The sequence below is a fragment of the Aethalodelphis obliquidens genome, unplaced genomic scaffold (genome assembly GCF_003676395.1).
Source record: "Aethalodelphis obliquidens isolate GAN/ISIS:26980383/991018 unplaced genomic scaffold, ASM367639v1 scaffold42, whole genome shotgun sequence".
NCBI lineage: Eukaryota > Metazoa > Chordata > Mammalia > Artiodactyla > Delphinidae > Aethalodelphis > Aethalodelphis obliquidens.
This window is the reverse complement of record NW_020837986.1, coordinates 13,302,861-13,330,105: the sequence shown is the minus strand read 5'-3', so window position 1 is coordinate 13,330,105 and position 27,245 is coordinate 13,302,861. Positions and strand designations below refer to the sequence as shown.

The window sequence follows — 27,245 nt, the reverse complement described above, 5'->3', positions numbered from 1 at the left end:
CTTGGCAGTTTTGCAAAACTCCTAGCACATGTGCACATTCAGATTGTTAGAATTCCCACACTTGCTGGGAAGGACTGTTTTCAGTGTTGTTTTGACTTGGTCATGATTCCCCATTGCTAACAGTTTGTGCTAATTAATACAAGATTACCTTTCACTCTTAATTTGGTTGATCATTTTGTTCTTGTGTAATTGCTTTGTTCCCGTTTTGACTGCTGTTTTATGCTTTAACAGTTCTTTTCCACAGAATTTTGTCCTTGGAAAGTGGAGCTTGAGTGGTGGACACACTGCAGTGGCAGTTGCTCCAGCATTTAATAGATAAGTCTTATACACAAACAATTGTAACACAGGATAAGATGTGATTGAGTAGCATGAGACAGACAGAAAAAATGCTGCAGGAGGAGTTTAGAGGTTCTTGTTGGAGGTGAGACTGCAGTTCTTAAAGGTGTTTCTTTTTTTATGTAAAAATTATGAAAGTAGTATAGTCATCCCTCAGTATCCACAGGGGATTGGTTCCAGGACCCCCTGTGGATACCAAACTCCACAGATGCTCAAGTCACATTTAAAATGGTGTATTTGCATATAACCTATGCACATCCTCCCATATACCTTAAATCATCTCTAGATTACTTATAATACCTAATACAATGTAAATCGTTGTAAAGACAATGTAAATTATACATAAATAGTTGCACATGTACAGCAAATTCAAGTTTTGTTTTTTGGAACTTTCTGGACTTTTTTTTTTTTTCAAATATTTTTGATCCATGGTTGGTTGAATCTATAGATATGGAACCTGTAGATACAGAGGGCTGACTGTACTGCCTTTTGGAAACAAAACAATACAGACTGTATAAAACAAAACACGAAAGTCTCTTACTTCCCCCACTCCCATTCCCCAGGAGTAACCCAGTATTACCAGTTGTGTATTCTTCCAGAATGTTTTTTATGTACACACACAGATTTATAGAGCATTTTTTATAACAATAAGATTATAGCATTACGCATTTGCCTTTAATTTTAATTTGTTCTTTGAAGGTTATATATCATGGCTTTCAAAATTCGAAAGCTACAAAGGGGTTTAGAGATAGTTGGTGCTGCCAGGTGTGTTCCCTTGCAGAGATGGCGTCAGCCTATATGTATTCATACCTGCTCCCTCTTATTTTTCAACAAATAGTGTCATAATTTACACTCTGTAGCTTGCTCTTTTCATATGTGTTCTCCATTGAATAATGTGGTTCAGGCACTACCTTAGGCATGTACTAGCTTTCTCCCTGGCTGAAGTATGAAGCCTCTTATGAGAATCTAGTGACATGGAGGCAGACCTGGTGTGGGGTCTAGATGTCCTGGCCTAGTGATCTCAGGTCCCAAAGGCTCGAGGTCAGGTCAGCAAAGCCTGCTCTTTTAATTCCTCCTGGCTTAGCTGAGCCTTGGGGGTTCATTGGCTTGAGTATCTGGTTAAACCTGTGTATCCCCTTAGGTCACTCTTGATATGCTTCCTTTTCAGTTCCCTTCTGAATCTTGTCTGCTGGGGAAGTTCCTCATTGCTGAGAGTAGCAGTTAAAAAAGCTGTCAGCCACGAGGCTGAGCTCCTATTTCTGCACAGGCAGGCTGAGTACAGCTTGGTGGTGTGGATCCAGGTAGGAATTGGTCAACATTCTGAATCCTGAGCTGCCATCTGCCTTGCAGCCTGCTGGGGTGCTCAGTTTAGACAACATATAAAGTTTCCTGGATACGGAACAAACCCAGGCCTATGGAAAGAGCAGGAGGGTTAAAGTGTGTGGTACTTTGAGCAGTGACGAAGGCATAACCAGGGAGCTGACATGTTTGCTCCAATGCCAAGAATTCGAGGACAATTTGTTATCCAGCTTAAGCCATTGTAGTTGCTACAGAAAAGCCTGGGGACAAAAACATGCTTTTTCCTTGTTTTTGTCTTCCTGCATACCCACTCTATTTTCTAGTGCTGTAGTGAAGGTTACTGACCTCAAAAACAGAAATGTCTGATGGTGTTTGCTCTTCTCCTCCTTACAAGAGAATATGAGGCTGGGCTGCGGTCAAAGCATGGCTCTTATGTGCTGAAGGTATCAGCTTCCTGAAAGGGCTTCACAAATGCTAACATTGTACTTGGAGAAACCATAGTTGGAGGGGCTTAGGGAAATACTAGGTTTTATCAGGAATTATTTCACCAGACTAAGCCTAACCTGAAGGCATCAACTGCCTTCTCTCTTTTTCTTAAAATTTTATTAAACAGAAGGGAAGTAAAAACCTGGCCTGCGTGATCTGCCAAAACCCATGGGACTGGTATCCCAGAACCTCACAGGCAGGTGTGTGAACGGGTTAAGAATTGTTGCCTAGCTTATTTCGGCACTGATGGTATTCTCAGGGCTTCTTTCAGGAGCAAGGGTGGGAGAGGTATTTTTCAGTGGGTCAAATACTAAATAGTCAGTGGTTATAAATTGTAATTTGAAAAGCAGTTTAGGGCAGCATTGTCAAGCTTGGTGGTAAGGAACGATGAAAAATCTCTGGCCTGGCACTGACATCCTCTACTCACGGCGTACAGGCACACTCTCTTACACAGACTAAGGGACTAGAAAGTGACTTTGAATTTGCTCTATACGAAAATCTCAACAGGGTTTTGCAGTGTTTTTGTTTATAAAATTGGGATTTATTGTTAATTATATACAATTCAGGAAATACCTGGTAATAGGAGGAAGGAGAAAAAAATCTGTGGTCCCCTCACCCACCTTGAACACTGGTGTTTCTCTGTATAATATTTTCTTACATAGAACTTTAGTCTGTTTTTCTACATTGTAGGGGTTTTCTGTTTATGTATATATATTTTTTGTATTCTGCTTTTTTTTTAACTTAGCAGAGTAGTAGCTCAAATATTTTTCCTATATTGCTGCATACTCTGTAAATACCAATTTTAATAGCAGCATACTGTTCCATCGTCCAGAGTTTGTTTCTCCCCATTGAAAATATTTGTTTTGCAAAGGATTTTCCTAGGCTATTTATAAGACAGATTTCTTTGTCCCCCTAATGTATTATGTCTCTCTAAACTTTAAATGGTTGTTTCAAACCACTTAGTCAATATTTGTAATTAAAGTATTAAAAGAAAATATAATTCCCTCCCAAAAGCGTAGTTAATGACATCATCCTGGCATACGCATTTGCAAATTGGAAACCTCCTTTTGGCTGACATAAGGATTGGTGCCCAGCGAAAAGTTTATTGGCATTTAGCAAAGCCTTTCTGGAGAGAATTCTAGTTATGTTAAAGTCTTGGAATTCTACATCTTAAGACAGGCTTACACAGTAGATTGATGTCTCAAAGCCTTCAGACCACATTTGAAAGGGAATGCCCTTTGTCTTTCTTAACTCTAGCTGAGCTGTGATGTGTCTTTTGGGCAGAGTAGAGGCAGGAAATATAATCTCCTTCCTGGCACTGGCACACGGGGTGACCTTTAGCAAGGCACTCCCCTTTTCTGGACCTCAGTTTCCACATCGTCAAAGAGGAGATTGAATTAGAAAGATAAATAAGGCTCTTTCCAGCTTGAATATTTTCAGATTCTTTTTCTAGGCAATTTGTTCTAACCACATTAGCCCTACTTTAACAGTTATATTTTTCTATAGTCAGCTGCTCAGTCACTGCAAGAGGGTACCTCTAGTAAGCTCCCTGCTCCTAGATTTCCATTTGAACGTCAGTGAAGTATGTTGGAGACCAGTGTGCTAGCTCGTTGAGGAGGACTTTCCAAGGGTTGTTCTGGAAGCGGAAATCTAGCCCAGATCACTCCAGGGGACTAATCTCTGAATAATGTCCTCTGACACACGCACATATTTTCTGATGTTTCTCTTGACCTTGGAACTGGTTAAAAGCAGCACAGAATGCTCAATGAATTCTAACAGACTACAGCAAGGAAGTCCCTCCCATCCTTGGCTTTTCCAAGATGTAAGGTTGCTAGTATCCGTTCTTTAATTGTTGGCATTTTAAGGATGTCACCTTACCTTGCAGCTCTTCTGTTTCTCTCTGCTGCAGTTCAGTTTTTATAATGTTTGTGGTCAAAAGGACTTGGGTTGATTTGAGATAATTGTCACAGGGTTCTGAGGGGCACAAAATTATTTAGTGGAATGAACCCTAGATTGGGGATTGGGAGAGTAGCTTGAGCATGTCATTTGCATTTTGTGAGTCTCAATTTCTTTATCTTAGAAGTTTAAAATGATGTTTCTAGAAAGGATCTTTCCTCTGGCTCCATGGATGAGAATTTGCTCCTAGCTTTAAAATGACCCAAAAGCAAGTCTTGGCAGCCATGGTGACTGTCACATTGGGCAGTTATTCATCCTTGTTGGCCAGCGTGACTCAGTGTGATCCTGCTTGAGTCGTATATTCACTATATTAATTGTCAGTGGGTATGTGTCATCAGGGGTTGCCAGAAGCCCCTGCTGTTTATCCAAAGCTAACAAACTGACAAGACAGGGCCAGCAGCTGCTAGTCAGCCATCAGCGAGAGGAGCAGGGACGCTCCTCAGGAAGGAGGCTCGTGGGAGTTGGTGCAAGCAAGAGGCGAGGGATTTGAGTTGAGCTTTTAGAAATCTCATTCTTACTGGGCTGGAGGTTGATGTCTACACTGTAGCCTCCCTGATTCTTATTTGCCCATTAGCCGTTTTCTCTCTCTTGTGGTAATTTGTTACCACTTCGCATAATAGAAAACTAATATGCGAAGCAACACAGCAGACAGGTAGGAGTTGGGAGGGGCTGTCAGTATCTGCCCACCTTCGCTAAACAACTTTTTGAGCCTCTCCCTCTCCTTGAAACATTAGCTGTACTGACCACTGCTGGGTCTGAGTGTTTGTGTTTTCCTCACATACATACCAAAACACTCCTCCTACCCAGAGGACCCAGGAAAATGGGTAGGAATTGGCAGGCTAGGAAGCTCAGCAACTTGGGCTGGGGGACTTTTCTCTAGGGCGGTGGTCCTCAGAGTGTCCTGCAGACCAGAAGATCAGCATCACTGGGACTAGAATGCAAATTCTCCAGACCTCTTGAATCAGACACCATGGACCTGGGGCCCAGCAATGTGTTTTAACAAGCCCTGCAGGGGTTTGTGATGCACCCCCAAGTGTGAGGACCACTGTGTCAGGAGATGTCCTGGTGGAGAACAGGTCTCTCAACTCAAAGGTCCCTATCTATGGACCAGGGAGCCTGCAGCTGTTCTCTCCTGTGAGCCTCAGCACGCAGGCCAAACTAGAGCCCTGTGGAGGGCAAGAGCATGCCTCTCCTCTGAGCTCCCTGGGGAGTCACATTTATGCAGCCTGTTCGTGTTACCCAGGAGAGCTGCTGAATTTGTTGAGTAAGTGTTTATCTCCTCAGCCAAGACTCTATTACCAAAATAAAGATGGAAGGAAGAATGCTTTTCCATATGTCCTTCCAACAAGTCATATGACAGATGAGGAAACTGAGGCTCAGAGTTTAAGTTACTTTCCCAAAGTCACACTGCTGGTAAGTGGCAGAGTCAGAATTTGGACCCAAGTCTGTGCCCTCAAGTGCCCGTTCCACCACGCCAGTTGCATCCCTTGAGGGGATGGATGGACATTCTTAGGAGCTCCTGGAGGATAGGGCCTAGCTCTTTTGGGAATTGAGTGACACTTGATCAAAGAGCCCCATGGGTGAAGAAGAGATTGTTTCCGTCACCCACCAGGGCCAGCAACTCAGGACTTTGGAGCAAGTTTGGGCTGTAGCCCTCATTGAACTCTTGACGTTTCTGTGGGAACCTCCAGCTACGCTTCCCAGAGGCTGGGAGCAGGTTCTCTCTCCTCAGTTTCACCCAGCAGCCGTCTGGGTCCTTGCCGGATGCTTGCGTTCCTATCAGGGATGTGGCAGCTGTCAGTCAATTATTAAGTCACAAGCCTCGGCAGGCCTGAATGATAGCCGAGGTGGTCACAGTGCCAAGTGACTGCAGCCAGAAGTGCTTTGCCCTGGCCCGTTCCTCATCCTTTGTTTGGACCCCCCTCACCATCCCAGACAGGGCCCTCTTCTCCCAGCAGCCTCTCAGAGCTTGCCATACACCCCCTGGCTTATATGGTAACCCAGTTCTGCAGACGAGCCTGAAGTGTTATAAATAGCACAGTGGAGGCCAGGAAGCCTACCAGGATAGAACATGCTTTCCCCCCTTTTTGAGCCGTTTCCTAGGATCGTGTGCTGGGAGTGACTTCTAGTGCAGATAAACTCCAGTTACTCTCCTCTCCAGGGTCTGCACTCTGCACTTGGGTTTTGCTTCTTTCTGTGTTTGCGTTTGTCCCCCGCCCCCACGGGCCCTGCCTTCATGAGGTGGTGCTTCCAAGTCTGCTCCTGGGACGTTTCCTGTTCTTGGAACAGCTGCACCATCCTGGGGTACCCTCCTGCTACTTGATCCTATAGGGAGGTGTCCAGTGGCCATGGGCAATTTTCAGATGACCTTGTTCCTCTGACATCATTAGATGGCTATTTTTGGCTTCGCTGTTTATGCTGCAGAGAAGTTGGGCTGCGATGGGGGAGAGGGAGAAAGAGTGAAGGAGGGGCCGGTCTTGGTTTCTCATTGTCCCAGGACACTACCAAAGTAGGAACGTTTATTCTTCAACATTTACAGAGCACCTACTGAATGTCAGGCCCTGGGGCTACCAAGTTGTGACATAATCTAAGTATTCTTCACTCACCCATGAATTCATTTTTCAGCAGGCATTTACTTTGTGGTATGGAATAGTAATCAAGAGTGAGAGCTCTGAGCTTGATGGGTTGGGTGTAAATTCTGGTCCCACTGGAATCCTACCTTTGAAACCTTGGGCAAGTTACTCCTCTGTGCCTCACTTTCCTTTTGGAAATGGGACTGATGATAGTGTCTACCTCATAATGTTGCTATAAAGATTAAAGGAGTTAATATCTTTGCCTGGCACATGGTAAATGCACAATAAATATTAGCAACTGTTATTATTAACATCAGAAGCACCACTTTTTGTACGAGGTCCTTGGGATATGAGGTCTACTGACTTGGTCCCTGTCTGTTCTGAGCCGGCACCTGATCCCCAGGGCCCCAGGTACTGGGACAATACACACAGTCAGTACAAGTCAGAAGGGAACACCTGCCATGTGTACCGCTTTACCTTAACTTGCAGGTGCATTCCAGGGAAACAGGTGAAGTTCCTGCCCTGGGAGAACCTCAGAGCAGTGGCTTTCAACGCTGACTGCTCATCAGAATCTTCTGGGCAGGTTTGAAAAATAACTTTCTGGACCCCATTCCAAATGCGCTGATTTAATGATCTGAGCCCAGGAGCGGCTCAGACTTCAGAAGTTGTGAAAACTCTCTAGACATTTCCCACGTGCATCAGGGTTGAGAACACAGCCCAGGCTAGAAGGATATGTGTCCTGGAAGTACCCTGCCAGCTGCCTCAGGACTGCCTCAAAGCTGGCCCTCTGACTCGTAGGTTCTCAGATTTGGGGTGTGCATGAAAACCGCCTGAAATGCTGGTTATAAGGACAGATTCCTGGGGCCCTACTTGCAGGAGGCTTCATTTTAAACTCTGGGCCCTAGGCACTGAGAAAGCCTGCTGCAGCCATGCCTTCAGCTGAGAAGTCAGCGCTGAACATCAGTCCCAAAGACTCTGCCTATGAGACCCTACAGTGTTTCATATCTCATGTGTAGCTCTTATTTTCTGTCTTGAATTGTAGAAAGCTGTATCCATATTACTATGTCTTGAATTAATATTTATCTCCTAACAGTTACAAATAGTCATTTCAAAAAAATTTGCAAAATCCAGACAAAGCATAAAAATCATCTCTACTCCCACACCTGTATGTGTGTGTGTGTATACATATATATGCCTCCAGATATTTTCTCTACAAATATTTTTAGCAACAAAAAAGGACCCACTGCATGAATGATCTTACAGTCTTTTTTCACCTAAAATGCACTGCATGGTGATTCTATAGCTTTTCCCCAGTTTCATCTCTGTGTCCCCAGAGTGACCAGTTTATTCCTTGCCACAGAGTAGAGCACTGAGTAATAATCTTAGCGATAAAACTCTACAAATTCTGGGCTGGAACAGTGTCATTCGAACTTCCAGAGAAATCTACATCCAATTGGCCACACAGAATGTCCATACATCTGTGCTTACCAGCCTTGGAGGGAAGGACCGGGTACGCGGTAAGGACAGCAGCCTTACCAGGGCTTCCCCGGGGGCTGGTACTGCCAAAGCCCAAGGCTCAGGGGCCCAAGGTAGGAGAGAGCAGGAGAAAGCAGCCCCGAGTGGCTCCCATATCAGGACTGGGGGGAAAGTCGTGAGGGGAGTTGGCTGCTTTCTTTGGAGTCAGAAAGGTCATTGCTCAACTCCTTGGATTTTCCATCACAGCCGAGCAGGGAGAGGGTCAGGCCAGGAAATGTCTCCTCTGAGCCGGTCCTTTTTAAAGCCTCTTGGCTGGGTCTGTTTCCTCCAGGAGCCAGGGAAGCAGTGCCCGAGTGGAGTTAACCCCTCCACGCCCCAGGAATTCTCCCAGGGATGGGTGAGCCTGGGAGCCCAGGCTTCTGGAATGCAGAGCCTTCCAGGGCAAGAGGCCTAAGGAGCCGTGAACCCTGGCTGGAGAAACCTTCCCTCTTGCCTTGTTAAATCCAACAGGCATAATTGCATCCTGCTGACCTTAATTCCCCTGGCGGGTTTAATTGGTCCTGGCACTGTCCCACTTCCTGCCCTGCCCCTGTAGAGGCAAGGAGGGTGGCTGCACAGCTGGTGCAGGGAGGGAAAGCCCCTTCTTAAGGGTGGGCAGGGGCTCTGGCAGCCCCCAGCTGGGTGGGGGAGGTTTCCCTGTGCCACCCTTCCCCCACCCCGCGCCTCCAAGGGAGCTCTGAGAAGAAGCTTGGGGACTCCCAGGGAGCAGCTGGCTGAGCTGAGCTCAGCCCCAGCGGGCGGGCGAGTAAGCTGCAGGTAATCCTGTGGATCCGGAACCAGGCCAGGCTCTCATCTCAGCGTGAGGGACTGTGGAGTAGCCTGCAGGGACAGCTGAGCCCTCTGGGTGTCCACATTATGGAGACCTCACACACAGTGCTGCAGGTACCATGCCAAGCACTCTACATACATGTTCTCACTAAATGCTCCCAGCCATTCCGGGAGAGAGCAGTGGGGCAGAGTAGTTATGAGCTGAGCATTGTGTCAGATGGTTCAAACCCAACTCTGTGACTTTGCCCTGTGACTCAGTTTTCCTTTCATATCTGTGAAATGGGGATGATATAGCTGACATTTATACAGCACTCACTGAGTACCCATGCACTGTTCTAAATGCTTTACATATCTCTCCCTGTGAAGGAGGTGCTCGTCCTACAGATGAGGAGACTAGAGAAAGCATTTGCCCAAGCCTCACGGTCATTAGTCTGAGAGCTTCACTGTCAGAGTTCCTCAACCACTGCTCAGCAGGACTGTGGTAAGCATGGAGTGTGAGGACGGGGCCTGGTCCATTTAATGAGAGTTCAAGAAATGCTAGTTATTATTTGGGAATCATAACAGTAACAAGTGCAGCAATTAAAACCCCTTATATTGTCCCAGCCTGGATTTTGGTCTCATTGGGAGGCGGCTCTGGATATGAATCTGGGTAGTTTGAAGTTATTCAATAGCTGTGTGACTCTAGGGACAAGCCTCTTACCCTCTCTCAGCATCGAGCTTTTCCGAATCTTTAACATGGTCTAGAACTTGGCCCCTAGAGTCCTTTGTGAAGATCCAATGAGCTGGGCAAAACCCTTGGCAGAGCCCTTAGTGGCCCTTCATGGGCACTCACTCAATAAGTGATCAGTACTGATAGCCACAGTCATAGCGAGAGGACATCAGCAAGGGCCATCACGGTAGAACCCGGTCCAGAGCCTTGCTAGTCAGTTGGATACTCATCAGACACTGATTGGCAAGGACACTTTGTGCCGGGGACACGTGAGCATCATAACAGCCCCTGCCCTCGAAGGGCTCCCGGACAGTGGCAACGGTGAGATCAGCCTGGAGCTGAAGGAGCTCAGAAGAGGGGGTCCGACATTTCAAGCTAAACCAGAATGTCCTGTGGGGACAACCAAATAGAAGACTGGGGTTCCAGATCATAGGCACAGGCAGGAAGCATTTCAACCTTCAGAATGCTATGAGACCCATAAAGCCAGTACCCAGCAGGGAGATGGGGTGAGACACAGGCTGGGAAATTTTAGGCAAGAAAGACGACTTTGGGGCTGTAAAGAAGCACATTTCTGGCCCAACTCTCCTCCTTGTGGAGTGACTTTTGGCAAGTTACTCTTGATCCTCCCGTCTTCATCTAGAAAATGGGATGAAATCTCCTCACAGAGTTATTATCAAGATGATGTTTTAAGACAATATGGATAAAGCTAATAATAGGAGGCACTCAAAAAATGGGAGCTCCCCTCCTTTCAGAGAGCCTGGGTTCAGATCCCCGCTCAGTCCCTTACAAGCCCGATGGCCCTGGGTCAGTTACTTAACCTCTCTGAGCTTCAGTTTCCCCATCTGTAATCGCATCTACCTCATCCGGTTGTTCTGAAGATCACGTGAGTGAACCTACACAGGAGCACTTAGAGGCCCTGCACGTGTGATGAGTACTGTATAGGCATTAGTATTTTTGCTTCCTATAAGAGGCAGGCTGTCAACTAGATGCTGAAGGAGAGAAATGGAAGAGAGGAGGGCCAGGTCAGAAGAGGAGGACAGGCAGACACAAGGCAGCAAGACTGCGGAAGGGGCTCCCACTCTGGTTTTTGCTAGCCTTGGACAGACAATCCCAGCATTTGCTCACTTAAGAAAACATCACTCATTTTGAACAGTAATCTGTTCACATAGTTTTGGGTTCAAATAAAAAAGTAAAAAGGTATGCAGCGATATCTTTCTCCCATCTCTGGTCCCCAGTTTCTTATTCTGCCAAAGAAATCCTTATGTGTGTAAAGGGAAATTTTATATATTAGATATATTATGTTCTCTATTATAAATCTTAACCCCTTTTGCACAAATGGTAGCATCATCTACATGCTATTCTGCACCTTGCTTTTTCTCCTCCCACTTTGTAGGTTGCTTCATGTCAGTTCATTCACGGCTTCCTCCATATTTTTTACAGTTACACAATTTCGCACTGTTCAGACGCGCTGCATTCTCAAGCCATTTCCCCACTCCTCTCAACAGGGGGCAGGAGTTGATTTCTCCATTTGATAATTAGAGGAGCTGGACCGTGGAGTGGGGTTGGAGTGACTGGACGGGTCACCACAGTCAGGACCTGAACCCAGACATCCACGCCAGATCTATTTCCAATGCACTCAGCTTGGGGATAGTTCTCAAGCACCCCACGGAGAAAGGCTCTGGGCAGATAGCCCCCGGGTCATGGAAGGCCCTTTGGATCATACCTCTCTGCATCCTATCTCCACTTGAACACCTCGGGCTGGAGTGGCCCCTGGGTCACCATTGTGGTGGAGGATCCTAGGATCCTTCCAGGCGGACCATTGAAAAGACCTGGATCAGCTCAGGGGAGGGGCGTGAGAGCACTGACCATCTCTCACAGCCGCTTGGGGCAGCCTCCGTCTCCCCAGGGGCCCAGGAAGAAGACATTTTCAAAAGAAAACACTTTCAGGCCCATGGGTGTGTTGAGCAAGTGCCCCTGAGACCATTTTTTACCCAAAGATGCTCCAAGCAGATCCAGAGGCAGGGGCAGGGCTTGTGGACACCAAGCTGGGCGCTGGGGTCAGGGTGATTACCTGTGGGCCTGTGTGGTTCTAACCAGGCTCCGGGGAACCCCAGGAGATGCAGGCAGAGCCAGAGCCTGGCCTGGGCGTAGTCTTGCCCTTCAGTCCTGCCTGAGAGCCCCTCTTCTTCAAGCCCCCCCACATCTTATCTAAGCCAGAGATACCAGGCAAAGCCTGGGAGAAGGCTGCTCCCCCAGGGCCCCAGGTGCCCCCTCCCTCTTTCTCTTCCTGCTTGTTCCAACACCACTCTCCCCCCAGTCAGTTCATGGGAAGAATGCCGTGTCCTCTGAATGGGGGCCAAGAGTGACAGGTGGTGGCAGTCTGAGCTGCATGGCCCCTGGTGTAAGAGATCCTCTCCTCCGCCCCCGCCTCCCTGCCTGTGCCCCTGCCTCCGCCTCTGCCCACCCGGCCCAATCCCTTACAACTGCCCCAGGACTGCTCCTGGGCAGCCGCTGCGAGACAGACAGACACCAGATTGCCTCTCTCTGCTCCAGGTGCCTCTCTCCCTTCAGTCAGCTGGCCCTGGCCTCCTTTCAGCCAGACAGGAGGAGGAATCCTGCAGTCCGACACACCTTTCTCTTCTTTCTGCAGCTAGAAAGACTTGAGTTAGACAAGCAGAAGCACACGCCTCCCTGCCTCATGGCGACAGAAAACGGAGCAGTGGAACTGGGAATCCAGAGCCCATCAACAGGTGCCAAGCTGGGGCAGGAGATGGAGGGAGGAGCTTGGGAAGGGGTGTTTGTTTGAATCCAGAGTTGGGCCTGTTCCTCAGGGGGAATTCTGTGCCTGAGGCCTCCTTTATGGTGCATGGAGGACCAAGAAATCAGGGTTATCTCTGGTACAGTGGGGCTGGATCAAGGGCCAACATGAAGCCTTCCCCAGAGAGACTGGGAAAACATGAAGTCCCCATTGTTGGCGCCTGAACACTCAGGGCGAGGGATGGCAGGGGCATCAAGGCCCACCAGGAGACCAGAGCCTCCTACACAGGGCCGCCGAGGTCTTGGGAGCCCACCTCTAGAGCCCATGGAGTGGCCCCAGAGGCTCAGTGGGACAAGCCCTTGCCAATTGTGGCCTGGGTGGGGACCTGGGCCTGGAGCTGGTCTCCGGCCAGCCTAGCTGGGGAAGGAGTTGTAGGAGGGTGGATCCTGACTGGTGTTTCACCTCCTTTGCAGACAAGGCACCTAAAGGTGCAGCAGGTGAAGGACCCCCAGCTGCAGAGAAAGACCCTGATCCCCCAAACCCAGAGAAAGAACTTGGTCCCCCAGACCCAGAGAAAGAAATTGGTCCCCCAGACCCAAAGGAAGAACCTCATCCACCCACCATGAAGAAAGATGCTGAAGCCCCAGCCCCAGAGAAAGGGGATAGTGCCTTGGCCCAACCCTCAACCAGCAGCCAGGACCCCAAGGGAGAAGGACACCGGGGTGGGGGGCCTGCGGAGGGCAGTGCTGGGCAGCCGGCCGCCCTGCCCCAGGAGACCACGACAGCCGAGGTCAGTGTCAAGAAGCCCGAGACCAAGCAGGGGACCCCAGGCAGCCAGGACCTCGGAGAACCCAAGCTGCACAAGAAGGCAGCAGAGGGCCAAGCAGCAGCCAGGAGGGGCTCACCCGCCTTTCTGCACAGCCCCAGCTGCCCTGCCGCCATCTCGAGGTGAATGGCCCCTGGCCGGGAGCGGGGAGGGGCCCTGCAGTTCCTCTGTCTTGGGCACCGTCATCACACTCAGTGCTAGACGGGGTAGTTCTGATGTTCACCTCCCTCTGTCCTGGGCATCGGCCTGACCACTTTGTCTCCCTGCAGAAACCAGGATTTTGTGATAGTTCACAGAAGCCTGGAATGTCAGGCAGGAGAGGTCCTCAAAGACCTCTTCGCCAGGCATCTGGAGTCCAGAGTTCCCCTTACTCCATGAACTTGGGTCTCACCAAGGGCAGGACTGAGATGTCAGGAGGAAAAGATAACCTGTCTGCTTAATAGAATTATTGGTATAATATGGAAAAATGACTAATAACCAGACTGATAGATCATTACCAATACTCTTAGAACCATAATATAGCACCAGTCTCATGGTGCAATCCGTTATCCTTACCTGAATGCCAGTCATATTAATGAGGTTATTAATGATGTATTTATCGTAAGCCACAATAATAACACTTACCATATCAGTTTGAATTATGTGGTAATATAAATTAATATCATTGATACATTATCAATTGCATCACCACAGTTTTATGAATCAAGAGCTACATAACCTTCCTCATTGTTGCCACATAATGATTAACCAAATCAACAATCCTGTTAACAGTTATTAATGATCTATTAGTGCATTGATACTCAAGATAGCAACCACAGACATGGGAATTCCCTGTTGGTCCAGTGGTTAGGGCTCCGCGCGTCCACTGCAGGGGGCACAGATTAATCCCTGGTCGGGGAACTAAGATCTCGCATGCCATGTGGCGTGGCCAGGAAAAAAAAAACCATAGACGTTTATGGTATTATTAACATCCCTTGATTTTGTATGAAGTGAATTCAGATGCATCACCCCACGCGTGTGGGGTGGGGGCGGGGTCTTCTTACCTCCAGATTGCAGATGGGGCTCTGGGAGACCTGCCTGCTGGCGGGGCTGTGGCTGCTGAGGGCGTCACCTCTGTGTTCTCACTTCTAGCCCTGAGAAGCCGCTGGCTGAGAAGCCCCCAGATGAGGCATCAGAACTCATCTTTGAAGGGGTGCCCGTGACCCCAGGCCCCACAGATCCTGAGCCAGCCAAGGTAGCAGAAGGAGAGAAGAACCTCCCGGAAGGCAGCCAGAAGGAAACAGAAGAGAAGGTTCCAGGCCAGGCTGGCCAGGCTGAGGTGCAAGGGGACACCTCGAGGGGGATCGAGTTCCAGGCTGTTCCCTCGGAGAGATCGGAGGTGGGACAGGCCCTCAGTCCCACAGCCAGGGAGGAGGACTGCTTCCAGATTTTGGGTAGGCCGGGGCTGCCCTGGGGCTGAGGTAAGAGGGAGCGGGCTCCCCATGTCTCCCCACTTAGAGGACTCAACCTTTCTGAGCTGCCTCATCGAGCCTGATCCATCTGTCACCCAACCCCAGGAAGTACGAGTTCCTGGTCCCCTTTGAGAGATGGGGAAACGAGGGCTAAAAAAAGGGAAGTGGGGCACCCCAAACCCATAGCTAGAACAGGATATGAACCTGTCAGGACAGCCTGACTCCAGAGCTCACTTTTTACTTTCTTCTACTTTGATTAAAATGGGGCTTTAAAAAAAAAATCAGGCACGTTATTGGAGCAACACCAATTCTCTGGACAGTGGGATTTGAAGTCAATCTGTAGAAAGGCTCAAGTGCCAGGCTTTGGTAGTTAAACTGCATCCTGGGCGGGTGGGAAGGCTCCTGGGAGCCATAGAGGGTTCTTGAGCTGAAGAGCACAGGTGTGTGTGTGGTGGGGGCAGGGTGACCAAGGTAGCTGGGCACGTGAGATGGGGCAGGACTGTGGCCTTAAGTGACGACGGTTTATTCAGCGGGCAGCAGGGAGCCACTGAGCATGAGTGAGCTTGGCGAGCAGGTGAATAGGAAAAGGGCCTGGGCAGGAGTGTGGCAGGGCTGGGGGTGGGTTGAGATGGGGTCAGGAGAGCCCGGAGTGTCCTGAAAACCCCCCTTCTCCAGGCTGAGGTGCCCTGGGAGACCCGCCAACCTGCCTGGTGAGCGGCACAGTGCCACCCAGACAGAGTGGGAGGGCCTAGGCGGCTGGGCGGCAGCCAGGAGCCCTGCCTCCTCCCCTGAGCAGCGGCCCAGACCTCCGGGCCCACTCCACCCTGCGATCACATCCTCGAGTGACGGACCTGAACAACCTCCAAGGGCCGCCTGATTTATCACCGGCTTCCCTGCGGCCTCTTGCTATTTATAAAGAGGTTTCCACTCCCCATGACTCAGCCTGTCTGTCCCCATGCTGTTCCCCATGCTGTTCCCCATGCTGCCACTAGGTGGCAGCCTCTCCCTACCAACATCTCCATCCCTGGCCCACCCCCACCCCACCCCCCCCCCAACTCTGCCTCTGGGCCAGGTCCAGGTAGGACACCCATTCCACAACTGGTGAGAGCTTGCAGTGTTATTAGAGGGGATGGTAGGCAGGTCCCATCCCCCACCGCAACAGACATAGTAACCCCTATTGGGCACTCCACCATTATAGATGCCTTTTTTTTTTTTTTCTTTAATGGAAATGCAGATAGCTTGGGATGGAGTCTTCACACCTTATAATGTGGGAGGGTCCGAGAAGTCCAATCAGCCCTCCCCACTGTTGTGCCGGGAGAAGCTGAGCCCCCCTCTGACAGAGGCAGAGGCCTCCCAAGGAGGGTGTGTGTTGGTAGCAGAGCTGAAATTGGAAACTAGGCCCCTAGCCCCTATCCTGGAGCCAGCTGTCCCCCAGGTATCACTCGCTGAACTTCCCTGGATGGGGCTCAGGCCAGGCAGGAGGGTGTGGCGGCAGGGTGGGTCCTCAGCAGCCCCGGCACTGACTGTGATGGCTTTGCTCTGCTCTACAGATGACTGCCCACCACCCCCGGCCCCGTTCCCCCACCGCATCGTGGAGCTGAGGACTGGGAACATCAACAGTCAGTTCAGCCTGAACTCCAAGGAGGCACTGGGCGGGTGAGAGCCGGGGCCTCAAGCCCCTGGCCCACCAGCAGGAAAGCATCGAGCCCCCAGGCCTTACATCTTCCCCATGAGAGGCCCAGACACTCCGACTGGACATGAGCCAAGTGGACAAAATTGGTTCCACATGGTCACACTTGTGTGCAGCCTGTCACATGGCTGGTGTGTCACTGTCACTCACACAAACACACCACTGGTCATTCAGTGTCTCCCATAGGAAGCATATAGTATTTTCCTGTCTGTCTCAGTTGCAGGCACCACTGACCGCTCAAGGCAACTCCTGCTTTGTCAAAAGTCCTCCCCCAGGGCCCAGGGCCCCTCCCTGCCACAGTCTGCGAGCTGCACATCAGCGGCCATCCTTTGATGAGCCTACCCTTCCTGGGCCTGAGGTCTTTGTGGTTCAGCCATTGTCCCTGCAGTAGAGCTCACAGTTTCTGGAGGGAATCGGAGCTGGCTGGGATGTGCGCCCCCATCTCACAGGGAACAGAGCACAGCCCCTCACCCCATGCCTTAGAACTCCCTCATTCCCAGCCTCTTCTCTCTCCAGTGGCAAGTTTGGAGCAGTCTGTACCTGCACAGAGAGAGCCACAGGCCTCAAGTTAGCAGCCAAGGTCATCAAGAAACAGACACCCAAAGACAAGGTAGTGGGGGTCTGGCTGTGTGGGAGGGGGAGGGGATCCTTGGAGCGGGTGCCTCTCACCTCCCTCCACCCACCCATCTGCACCAGGGGCCTGGTGTACGAAGCTTAATGCACTGAAGATATCACACAGATAGACAGACAGACAGACAGGTAGCCCTACCACAGGGGCCTGATGCCCCTGACCATAAACTTGACCCCGCGGTTAGAGAATTTATCCTGGGGACTTACCTCCTTCATGCCCTCTGTTCAGTTCAAGTCAATAAGTGCCGATAAGCGCAGGCTCTGGGCCAGGCCCTGTGCTGGTGCTGGAGGTCTCAGAGGGAAGTCAGTTGGTCCCTGCCCTCAGAGAGCACCAGGGTAAACAGGCCTCGAGGACTCTGCCTCTAACACCCAGCCCAGGCCCGCTTCAGAGCAGTGTTTGTTCAAGGAGTGAATGAATGGCTGAATGAATGAGGCAGAGGCTCATGTGGAGTGAGGGAGTCGGGTGTGTGAGGAGGTGATGGTGACCTAGCAGGCTGGCATGGTGGGAGCTGTAACTCAGGAAAGCTAGGGTGGGGGGTCACAAAGGAGGCTCCTGACTCACCTGTGGGTTCAGGGAAGCTTCTCCTGAATGAAGACTTTGAAGAAGGAGGAGCTGTTTTCCAGTGGGGAAGGCGGGGGAGAGAGTTTCAAACAGAGACGACTGTGGCAAGAAAGGCCTGAGGGCCAGAAACGGCAGGTACCTGCTGGGAACGCTTGAGTCAAGGTCAAGGCCAGGGGAGCAGAGACAGCAGAAGCCTAGAGAAGCAGGAGAAGCAGCTCCGGAGGAAGTGCTGCAGCCCTGAATTCCTCACCGTGGCTCTGAGCTCATATGAACAGCATGGATTTTCTATGTGACTCTGTCTTTCTCTGTCGCTTCCACTTGACGGGGCCTGGATCCATGTTATTGACTGCTGGGTCCAAGGCCTCTATCATGGACCTGGCTCAGCATAGGTGCTCAAGACATATGTACTGTGTAAATTAATCGGAGTCAGCTGTTGTTTAATTAATTATTGGGCACTTTTTCTGTGCTGTTCGATTTGCCAGGTGCTAGGAAAATGGTAGTAAACAAGTCCTGACGTGCTAGAGAGCAGGGACAGAGGCTAAAACCAAGCTAAAACAAAAAGCATGGTGTCCGGACCTGAGAAGTGTTAGGAAGAAAAGTAAAGCCAAGTAGGAACAGGGTCGATGGGGGCCGTTCAGATAGGATCAAGTGAGGTTAGGCCTCTCTGAGGAAGTGGCATGGAAGGTGAGATATCAACCGAGGAATGGAATAACGGGAAAAACGGAGCAGTCCAGGTAGTGATCCAATGCTCTGGGGGCATAGTTCCTGGGAGAGACCTGATCTGTAGCATTTGCCAATTTCCCTGGTGTAAATATTCCTACCATTGTTGATTTCACAGATGTGACCACTGGTTTGCAAACTTTCTGAAAGTGACAAATAATGGCAGCTGAGACTAGGAAGGCAGTGATGGGGGAGGTGAGAAATTACTGGATTTGTAATCTAGCTTAAGGGTAGAGTCAAAGGATTTACTGATGGGTTGGATGAAGGGTGTGAGGAAGTGAGAATAAGACAGGAATCTAGGAAAGCTCCTACCTTTTTGTCCTGCACACCCAGGTGAAGAGTGATGGTCTTTTGCTGATGGGCAAGCTGGGGGCAACTCAATTGTGGGGAAGGGGTGGTATCAAGAGTTTAATTTTGGACATGAGAGATTTGAGATGCCTGTTAGTCAGACATTCAAGGGGAGGGAAGGTAGGCAGTTGGAGAGATTGGTGTCTGGAGTTTAAAGGAGCACTCAGGGGTGGAGATATGGATTTGGAAATCAATCACATTTGGATGGAATTTCAAGTCCTCGTACTTGAGGAGAACGCCCGGGTGGAGAGTATAGAGCGGGTAGTGCTGAGCAGGGAGGATGGAGCCCACTGTTCAGCCAGGGGGAAGAGAAGAACCAGCAAAGGAAAGGTGTCCCAGCAGGAGTGACTGTGTGGTGAGGACACAGGCTTGAGGGTGGGGAGAGGTGGGAGGTGAGGAGACCAGCGAGGAGGAGGTGGGCAGTGGTCCAGGCAAGGCCCAACAGGTCTGGTCAAGGGCGAAGGTGTGGAGGGTGGAGGGCAGGGAGTAATGATGCTCGGATGGTACCCCTGACTTCCCTGGTCCCCAGGAAATGGTGATGCTTGAGATCGAGGTTATGAACCAGCTGAACCACCGCAACCTGATCCAGCTCTATGCAGCTATTGAGACCTCGCACGAGATCGTCCTCTTCATGGAGTAGTGAGTGCCATCAGTGGGGTGGGGCCTGGGGAGGGGGCAGCGGGCCCCGAAGCAAGCCTGCAGAGGGGTCTGTGCACACAGCATCGAGGGCGGCGAGCTCTTCGAGAGGATTGTGGACGAGGACTACCATCTGACTGAGGTGGACACCATGGTGTTTGTCCGGCAGATCTGCGACGGGATCCTCTTTATGCACAAGATGAGGGTTCTGCACCTGGACCTCAAGGTACTGGGGTGGGGGCTCCCGGGAGGGGTCGGGAGTGGCCTCCAACCACCTGAGACCAGCGTCGCAGCCAGCCATCCCTCCATCCCCCAACCCCTCCTCCTCCTCCATCCAGCCTTCCATCTGTAGATTCAAAAAGGGTGTATTGAGGGCTTCCCTGGTGGCGCAGTGGTTAAGAGTCCACCTGCCGATGCAGGGGACGCGGGTTCGTGCCCCGGTCCAGGAAGATCCCACATGCCGCGGAGCAGCTGGGCCCGTGAGCCATGGCCGCTGAGCCTGCGCGTCCGGAGCCTGTGCTCCGCAACGGGAGAGGCCACAACAGTGAGAGGCCCGCGTACCGCAAAAAAAAAAAAAAAAAAGGGTTTATCGAGCATTTAGTAAGTACCAGGAGTCAGGGGACACATCAGAGAGCAAAAAAGACTTGGTCCCAGCTCTCAGGAGCTCCTAGTCTGGTACTAAGTACTTGCTGAAAGGGTCTCTTGCCCCACACTCAGTGTCTCACACGTGAAACTTGCTGATAAGCGTTGCAAAAGCGCCTGCCTCAGTGCAGGCCTCTGACAGGCACTGCGAATGTTTGTTCATTTATTCCACAAATATCTGTTGAGGGCCTACTAGATGCCAGGCAGTGTTCTAGGTGGTGGAGATCCAGTGGTGAACAAAATAGATAAAAACGCCTGCCCTCATGGAGCTTACATTCTAGAAGGGGAGTCAGAAAAACACATCAGCAAGTATAGTGTCAGTGCAGCAATACACACGTGGCAGGTGCTAACGAAATGTGTAGTGAAAGATGATGTCTCTCTTCTGACCTTGCTCATTAGTACCCTGCATGTAGCAGTTCAGGGAGAGCAAATAGATTTCATGCATCCCACCAACTCTGATCAGCTGGCAGTGGCTGTCTGGAGCTGAGGCATGGCCGTGGCGTGGAGTAGGCAGGAGCCCCATGAGTAGCGGGTAGCTCCATCCTTATGGCAGGTGTTAATGTTTGTGGGATCAGTGGCAAGGCTAGTGGAGAAGATGAATTCTGAACACTGATGTGGGTTAGCAAAGTGGATGGTCCTTTCATTCATTCACTTGGTAGATACGTACCAAGTACCTGCTCCTGTGCTACTGTGCACAGTGCTGGGCATGGGCATTACCATCAAGATCATGAGGACACGCCCCTGTCCCACGGAGCCTACAGGTCATAGGGGAAACAGACATTCATACAGTAATAACCCAATGAATAGATCATTTTAAACCATTAAAAGTGTTATGAAAAAGTACGTGAGAGTAATGGGGAAACATACAAGGTGTAACTGGAGAAGCAGGCAAGGGCTGGAGCATTCGAGGTCCAAAGCAGGAGATGCTCCCGCTGCTGTGGGCTAACACCTCCACCGTGCTTACTAGGGGTCAGAGCTGCTCAGGGTGTGTTCAGAGTGTGTGACAGCCCATTGGGTCAGGTGTGCTGTTATCATCCCCACTGACAAGCGAGGAAGCGAGGAGGGTAAAGAGATGAGTTTCAGTGGGGCCACCGTGGCAGCAGGGCATTTAGGAGGCGGTCATAATAAGCCAGGAGAGAGATGATGGGTCTGGAACCAGTGGCAGTGGGGGAGGGATGGGAAGTGGTCAGATGATGGATGCATTCTGAAAATAGAGCCAGCTGGGTTTCTGATGGTTTGGATGGGGGAGGGCGGAGGGAAAGGAAGGAGTGTGGGTGACTCCTGAGTTTCTGGACAGAGTGGGTGCCTGCGTGGTGGCATCGGAGCCTGCCCTTCTCCCGTGAAAGCCATTTTCTTTGGGGTAGGGCAGGGTCTCCAATTAAAATGCAGTGTCCTGGGAAGAAGGTCAACCTTAAGTCTCTGTATCCTAAAGTGTGTTTTTTTTCAGGAAAGCAGTAAGTTTTTCATCAATAAAGGGTTTCACGTCAAGTCACTTGGGTGAACCATAGCCTGAAGGCACTTCCCAGGGCTCTGGCTGCAGGGCTTTTCAGGAAGTCCCCTGTCCTCCAAAAGGAGGTCTGAATCTGTCTCATTTCCCCTACCAATTGTGTCCTGGGGCCTTTCTTTCCTTTCCCTGTTTCGGGGAGCACTGGGTTGGGCTGCTGAAGTCACTAGCATCCTGCTCTGAATGAGTGCAGCAGTGTGAAAGGACCTTCAGAAAACCTATCAGTTGGGGCCTCAGATCAGATGCACACAAAGCCCAGACGAAGAACAGAACCCCATTAAACGAGGCGGAGGCCCCGGGGAAGTGGAGGACTTCTGCCCATCACAGGGGTCAGGGGCAACTCCCTCCCAGCCGTGTGTGGCCATGTGGCTGGGGCTTCCAGTGTTTCAGGAGGTGCTGAAAATCAGGGTTTTTTGTGCAAAATCTGCCTTTTAACCATTGTTAACTACTTACGATGTTTCTGCCCTGCAACCTCAGATTAGTCCTCTGTCCTTGTGTTACATGAGGAGGAAATGGAGGCCCAGAGTGGGAGGGACTAGCCTTGCATGTGACTCACATATTCACCTGTGCTTGGGGCACAGGATTTCTGGGAGCCTTGGTTGAGTGTCTGCTGGGCGCTTTGTTAGACGCTGAGGGTGGGGAGCAAGGAGGCCTGGAGGAGGTGGTTCCTGCCCTGGAAGAGCTCCTCTCGGGCGTCAGGATCCTCCTCTTTGCCTGGAGCAGGCAGGTCTGAGGGTCTCTGATGGGCTGTCCACTCTGGCAGCCTGGGCCTCTAGTCCCGGGAGCCTGGGACTTGGATGGACCTGGGCGGGGAGGGAGGGTGAGCCAGGTCAGAGGTCAATCCAGGCCACCCCCTTCTCCTCAGCCAGAGAACATCCTGTGTGTCAACACCACGGGCCATTTGGTGAAGATCATTGACTTCGGCCTGGCACGGAGGTACCACCTGGGTGGGTGGCATGGCAGGGCCAGCCTCGAGGTGGGCAGGGCTGGGGGAAGGTTGGAGGGTGTCTGGGAATGGCTTGGGAGTTGTGCTCTGAGCTCTTGGCCTCACCTCCAGGTATAACCCCAACGAGAAGCTGAAAGTGAATTTTGGGACCCCAGAATTCCTGTCACCTGAAGTGGTGAATTATGACCAAATCTCTGATAAGACAGACATGTGGAGCCTGGGGGTCATCACCTACATGCTGTGAGTCCTGAGGGTGCCTGTTGTTTATGGGGTTGGGGCACATGGGTGGGCAGCTGAGGCCTAGATTGCTTCCACCTCCCCACTCCCTCAGTCAGGGGTTTGTGGGGCGTTGGGCGTGCTAGGGCGAACCAGGAAAGGGAACTCTGTACCCATTTTATAGATGGAGAAACCAAGGCCCCCAAAGGCATAGTGTCCCAGCCCAGGGCTCTGGGCAGCAGAGCTTTGATGACCCAGTGCACTCATCATTCCTCTTCTTCACTCTAACCCTGGGAAGCTGGGATGATTATGCCCATTTTACAGATGAGAAGGTCAGAGGGTCAGAGAGGGGAAGTGACTTGCCCAAGGTCACCCAGCCAGATTCAAACCCAGGTCTGTCCCATATGAGAGGCTGGGGGTCTTTTCAGTGCATGGTGCTGCTTCCTAGGCTCTGTCCCCATCCCTGACCCAATCTCACCTCCCTGCTCCCTGCCAACCCCTCCCTCTAGGCTGAGTGGCCTCTCCCCCTTCCTGGGCGACGATGACACCGAGACCCTGAACAACGTTCTATCGGGCAACTGGTACTTTGATGAGGAGACCTTTGAGGCCGTGTCAGACGAGGCCAAAGACTTTGTCTCCAACCTCATCGTCAAGAACCAGAGGTGAGGCTCACCCCAGGACACGAACCCCGTGTGTGCAAGCCCAGTGTGTGTGTGTGTGTGTGTGTGTGTGTGTGTGTGCCCGCTGGGCGGGAACTGGGCCAGGAGGCCAGTGGGGTGGTGCCTCCCTGGCCTGCCACCCACCCTCACCGCACTGCCCCCTCCCCACAGAGCCCGGATGAACGCTGCCCAGTGCCTCGCCCACCCCTGGCTCAACAATCTGGCAGAGAAAGCCAAGCGCTGTAACCGACGCCTCAAGTCCCAGATCTTGCTTAAGAAATACCTCATGAAGAGGCGCTGGAAGGTACCACAGAACTGAGGGTGGGGCGGAGCGGGGGATACAGGGCAGGAAGAGTCCTGGCCCCACTAGCCCTGTGTCAGCCGGTTCGGTCTGGAAAACAGAATTGGTTTTTCTCTTCTTGTCCTGGGCTGGCTACTGCCCTGGGTAGTGGCCCTCCACCCACCCATCTCCACCGTAGGGAGGGGTGTCCATTTGTGGCTCGGGCTCAGGAAAAGGTCTCTGACCCCATCACAGGCTTCCTCCCCTCATTTCACAAATATTTCTTGAGCATACACTACCTCTAGGCACTGGGGATACAGCAGTGGACAAAGAGACAAAGATTTCAGGCTTTGTGGACTTGCTTTTGGTAGAGGATGGAGAGTTGCTAAAAGGAGTTAAGGAAGGGCTCTAGGAAAAAATAAGGATGGTCGGGAGTTCTGGGGAGAGGCTGCACTTCTTAGTAGGGTGGCCAGGGAGGGCACACTGAGAAGGAACATGTGAACAAAAACCTGAAGGAGGTGAGGGCTGAGCCAGGCTGGTATGGGGGGAGGAGTGTGCCAGGCAGAGGGAACAGCTGGTGCAAAGGCCCTGAGGCAGAAGCATGGTGGTCAAGTGTGAGGAACAGGTAGGAAGCCAGCACGGCTGGAGTGGAAGAAGCAAGGGGTAAGGGAGATGTCCAAGAGGATTGGGAGGCAGGGCGTGGAGGGACTCGGCCATGATGAGGGGTTTTTACTTGGAGTGAAATAGGAACCACTGTACTGCCTTGAGCAGAGGGGTACTCAGGTTGAATGAGGGAGGGAGTCCTGGAGGCTGCAGTGTCATGGCGCCCCCTCCGGCCATTTTGGGCACTGCGCCCTCCCTGGCATGGAGCCCTCCTGGAATGAAGGTGACCTTGGGAGACACTCAGCTGTCCTACAGCTTTCCCCCTGCCCTGCTGCTGACTGGGACCCCTCTCCCTCATCTCTCAGAAAAACTTCATTGCTGTCAGTGCTGCCAACCGCTTCAAGAAGATCAGCAGCTCAGGGTCACTGATGGCTCTGGGGGTCTGAGCCCCAGGAGCAGCTGAGGCCTGGACGCAGCCGTACAGTGGCCGGGGCTGAGGCCACACAGCCCAGAAGGCTGGAGCAGACGGGCCAGATTGCCGGGGCTGACTGGCCAGGACAAGGCTGCACCAGGCTGGGAGGCTCGGGGCTCCCGTGCCCCCGCGCAGTGACTGCTTCCCCGACGTGCGCTGCCTCGGATATGGCCTGACTCCATCCTGCTACTGCCTCCCCAGACAGGGCTCCGGCCCGTCAGCCACAGCCCAGATGCCACAGGCCCTGCCGAGACGCCGCCCGGCTCACCTTCTCGGAACTGCTGCTCTGGTGACCCCTGCTTGGCCTCACCTGGGGCATCCCTGGCCTGGGCTTGCTCCTAGCTAGAGCAGGAGGGCTGGGGCTCCTGGCATATGGGGTTTCTGCAGTTGGGGGTGGGAGGTCCTTGGTGGGGCAGGAAGGCAGACGGCGATTCCTAAGGCGCAGCTGCCAGGGGAGACAGAGCAGGCTTTGTGAAGGAGGACCTCCATGCCCCCACCCGCCTCCCCACTCCCAGCAGATAAGGCCTGACACACCATCTGGTCTGGCCCGGCCCCCGCCCACCTTCCTTGCGACCACCAACACACAGGAACTCTGTGTGAGAGAGGACACCCAGCCCGGGCCTGGTGGAGGGGGAGGGGAGAGGCCTGGAGGACAGGGGAGACCACCCCCGAGCTTTCCTGAAGGCCAAGCCGGCCCAACCCAGCCACTCTGGCCCCCATTCCAAGGGTCACCCACGGCCTCGGATGATGGCGTCAGCAGGCCCAGGAGGCGTGGGAAGGCCGTCGGCAGCCCCCAACCCGCTCTCAGCTTGTGCCTTGTAAATAAATGTACAGGTTGGAAGTGGCCTCCTTTCACGGTGTGTGCGCCCGGGTGAGGCCTCAGCGGGCCACCGTTCACGGATCACTGCTGCGGGCCAGGCACTTTAGCAGCCCCAGGAGCCAGGCTACCCAGTGTGTGATCTAGGCAAGTGGCAGCCCGCTTTGTGCCTCGGTTTGCTCATCTGTGAGAGGGAGGGCACAGCACCAGCCAACATTTAGGGGTGACATTACTGTGTGTCAGGCTCTATTTAAGTGCTTGTATGTCTATTAACTCATTTATGAGGTCATGAGGTAGATATTATTATTATTCCTCTTTTTCAGAGAGGGAAACTGAGGCTTAGAGAGGGGAAGGAACTTGAAGGCCTTTCAACAAGTCAGAAGCCGGGCCTTGAACTGGACTCTTCTACCTCCCGTAGCAAGGCTCTGCCCGCAAGCCCACTCCGCTTCTCACCGAACAAGGTGTAAGCAGAAAGCAGAGTCTCCAGGTGGAGCCAGAGGTTTGGGCCTGCAGTGGTGGGTGTCCTCCAGGAGGCCTGGGGGAGACAGCTGTTCTCCGGTCCCTCCTATGGGCCCCAGCCCGCCTCACCCCAGGCCTGCAAGGCAGGGGAGGGGCTCCATCTGCTGGAGGGGGCAGCCCAGAGGGCAAGAGAGCTTAACCCCAATTGGGTGCAGCCTTTCTGGCTGTGAGGACAGCTGACTCAGAAGTGGGACTGGCTTACGTGGGGCAGCTGGTCTGCCTGCTGGGGGCTTATTGGTTCCAGCAGGAATGGCAGTAACAACAGCTCACGTGCACTGAGTGCTTGCAGGGTGCAGCCCTGGCCCAGCTCTGCGTGTTCACGTGACTCTGCTTCCAGTGATCCTGCACGGTGGGCAATGTTATGTCCATTTCTCCGATGGGGCAGCCAAGCCTCAGGAAAGCTAAGCCATTTGCTCAGGGTCACACAGCTAGTCAATGGCAGAGCCAGGATTTGTACCCAGACAGTCTGGGCCCAGAGCCCCTGCTCTTCACCACCACATTATCTGCCCCTGAGAAATCTTGGATGGAGACCTTGACCATTCATCCTTCCACCCCCTGCTTCCATGAATATTGGCCTGGAGGGCAAGGCCAGGTCATCACCCCTACCCCTGCCCTGTTCCAGCAGATGGCTGCGGAGTCCCCCTACAGCAGGTGCCACATGAGGCAGGGTATGGGGGACTTTGGAATCTGAGCCTGCTGGGGCTTGCACTTGGGGCTTGGGGGGCCTGGGGAGCCTGGCTTAGGCTCTTGGTGGGAGATGTGCTTATGGGCAAGGCCTCTAGGGCTGTTGATCCCTGCCTGCCTGTCCGCCCGCCACCTGCTAGCTGGGCCAGGCCTGTGGTTTCCTCTGAGTTCTCTCAGCCTTGCTGGCCCCCGCCCAGGCTGAGCCTCGGCCACACAGCGTGATGATGAGGGATGAGTCACCGCCATAGTGGAGGGGTAAGGAAATGAGGTCCAGCCAGCACAGAGATCCAGGGCCTGGATCCAGCTAGGGAAACCGAGGCCAAAATGAGAAGGCTCCTCAGCAGAGACAGCAACAGCTGGGACTAGAACCCAGGACTCCTGACTCCCAGCGCAGGCCTCAATTTCCTCCTCTATAAAATGCAAATGACAACCTCAGCTCCACTGTCCTCTATAAAATGCAAATGACAGCCTCAGCTCCACTGTCCTCTGCCACTCTGAGGGCCATTGTAACAATCCAGAGATGGGATAGGGTGCTCATTCACCCTATTTCACAGGTGAGGAAACAGGTTCAGAGAGGGAAAGTGAGCTGCCCAAGGCCACACAGCAAATTAACATGTCC

General features: G+C 52.1%; 1 protein-coding gene across 1 annotated transcript; it reads left to right on the top strand.

Annotated features, from left to right (window-relative positions):
• Positions 1-12,135: 12,135 nt before the first annotated feature.
• Positions 12,136-25,451, top strand: MYLK2 (myosin light chain kinase 2). Its single transcript, XM_027078083.1, has 13 exons — positions 12,136-12,216; positions 12,314-12,413; positions 12,895-13,369; positions 14,379-14,680; positions 16,249-16,354; positions 16,905-16,998; positions 19,178-19,287; positions 19,369-19,510; positions 22,296-22,366; positions 22,488-22,616; positions 23,102-23,254; positions 23,423-23,555; positions 24,500-25,451. The coding sequence occupies exons 2-13, from the start codon at positions 12,362-12,364 to the stop codon at positions 24,578-24,580; spliced, it is 1,848 nt and encodes a 615-aa protein (XP_026933884.1). The 5' UTR covers positions 12,136-12,216; positions 12,314-12,361; the 3' UTR covers positions 24,581-25,451.
• Positions 25,452-27,245: the final 1,794 nt, after the last annotated feature.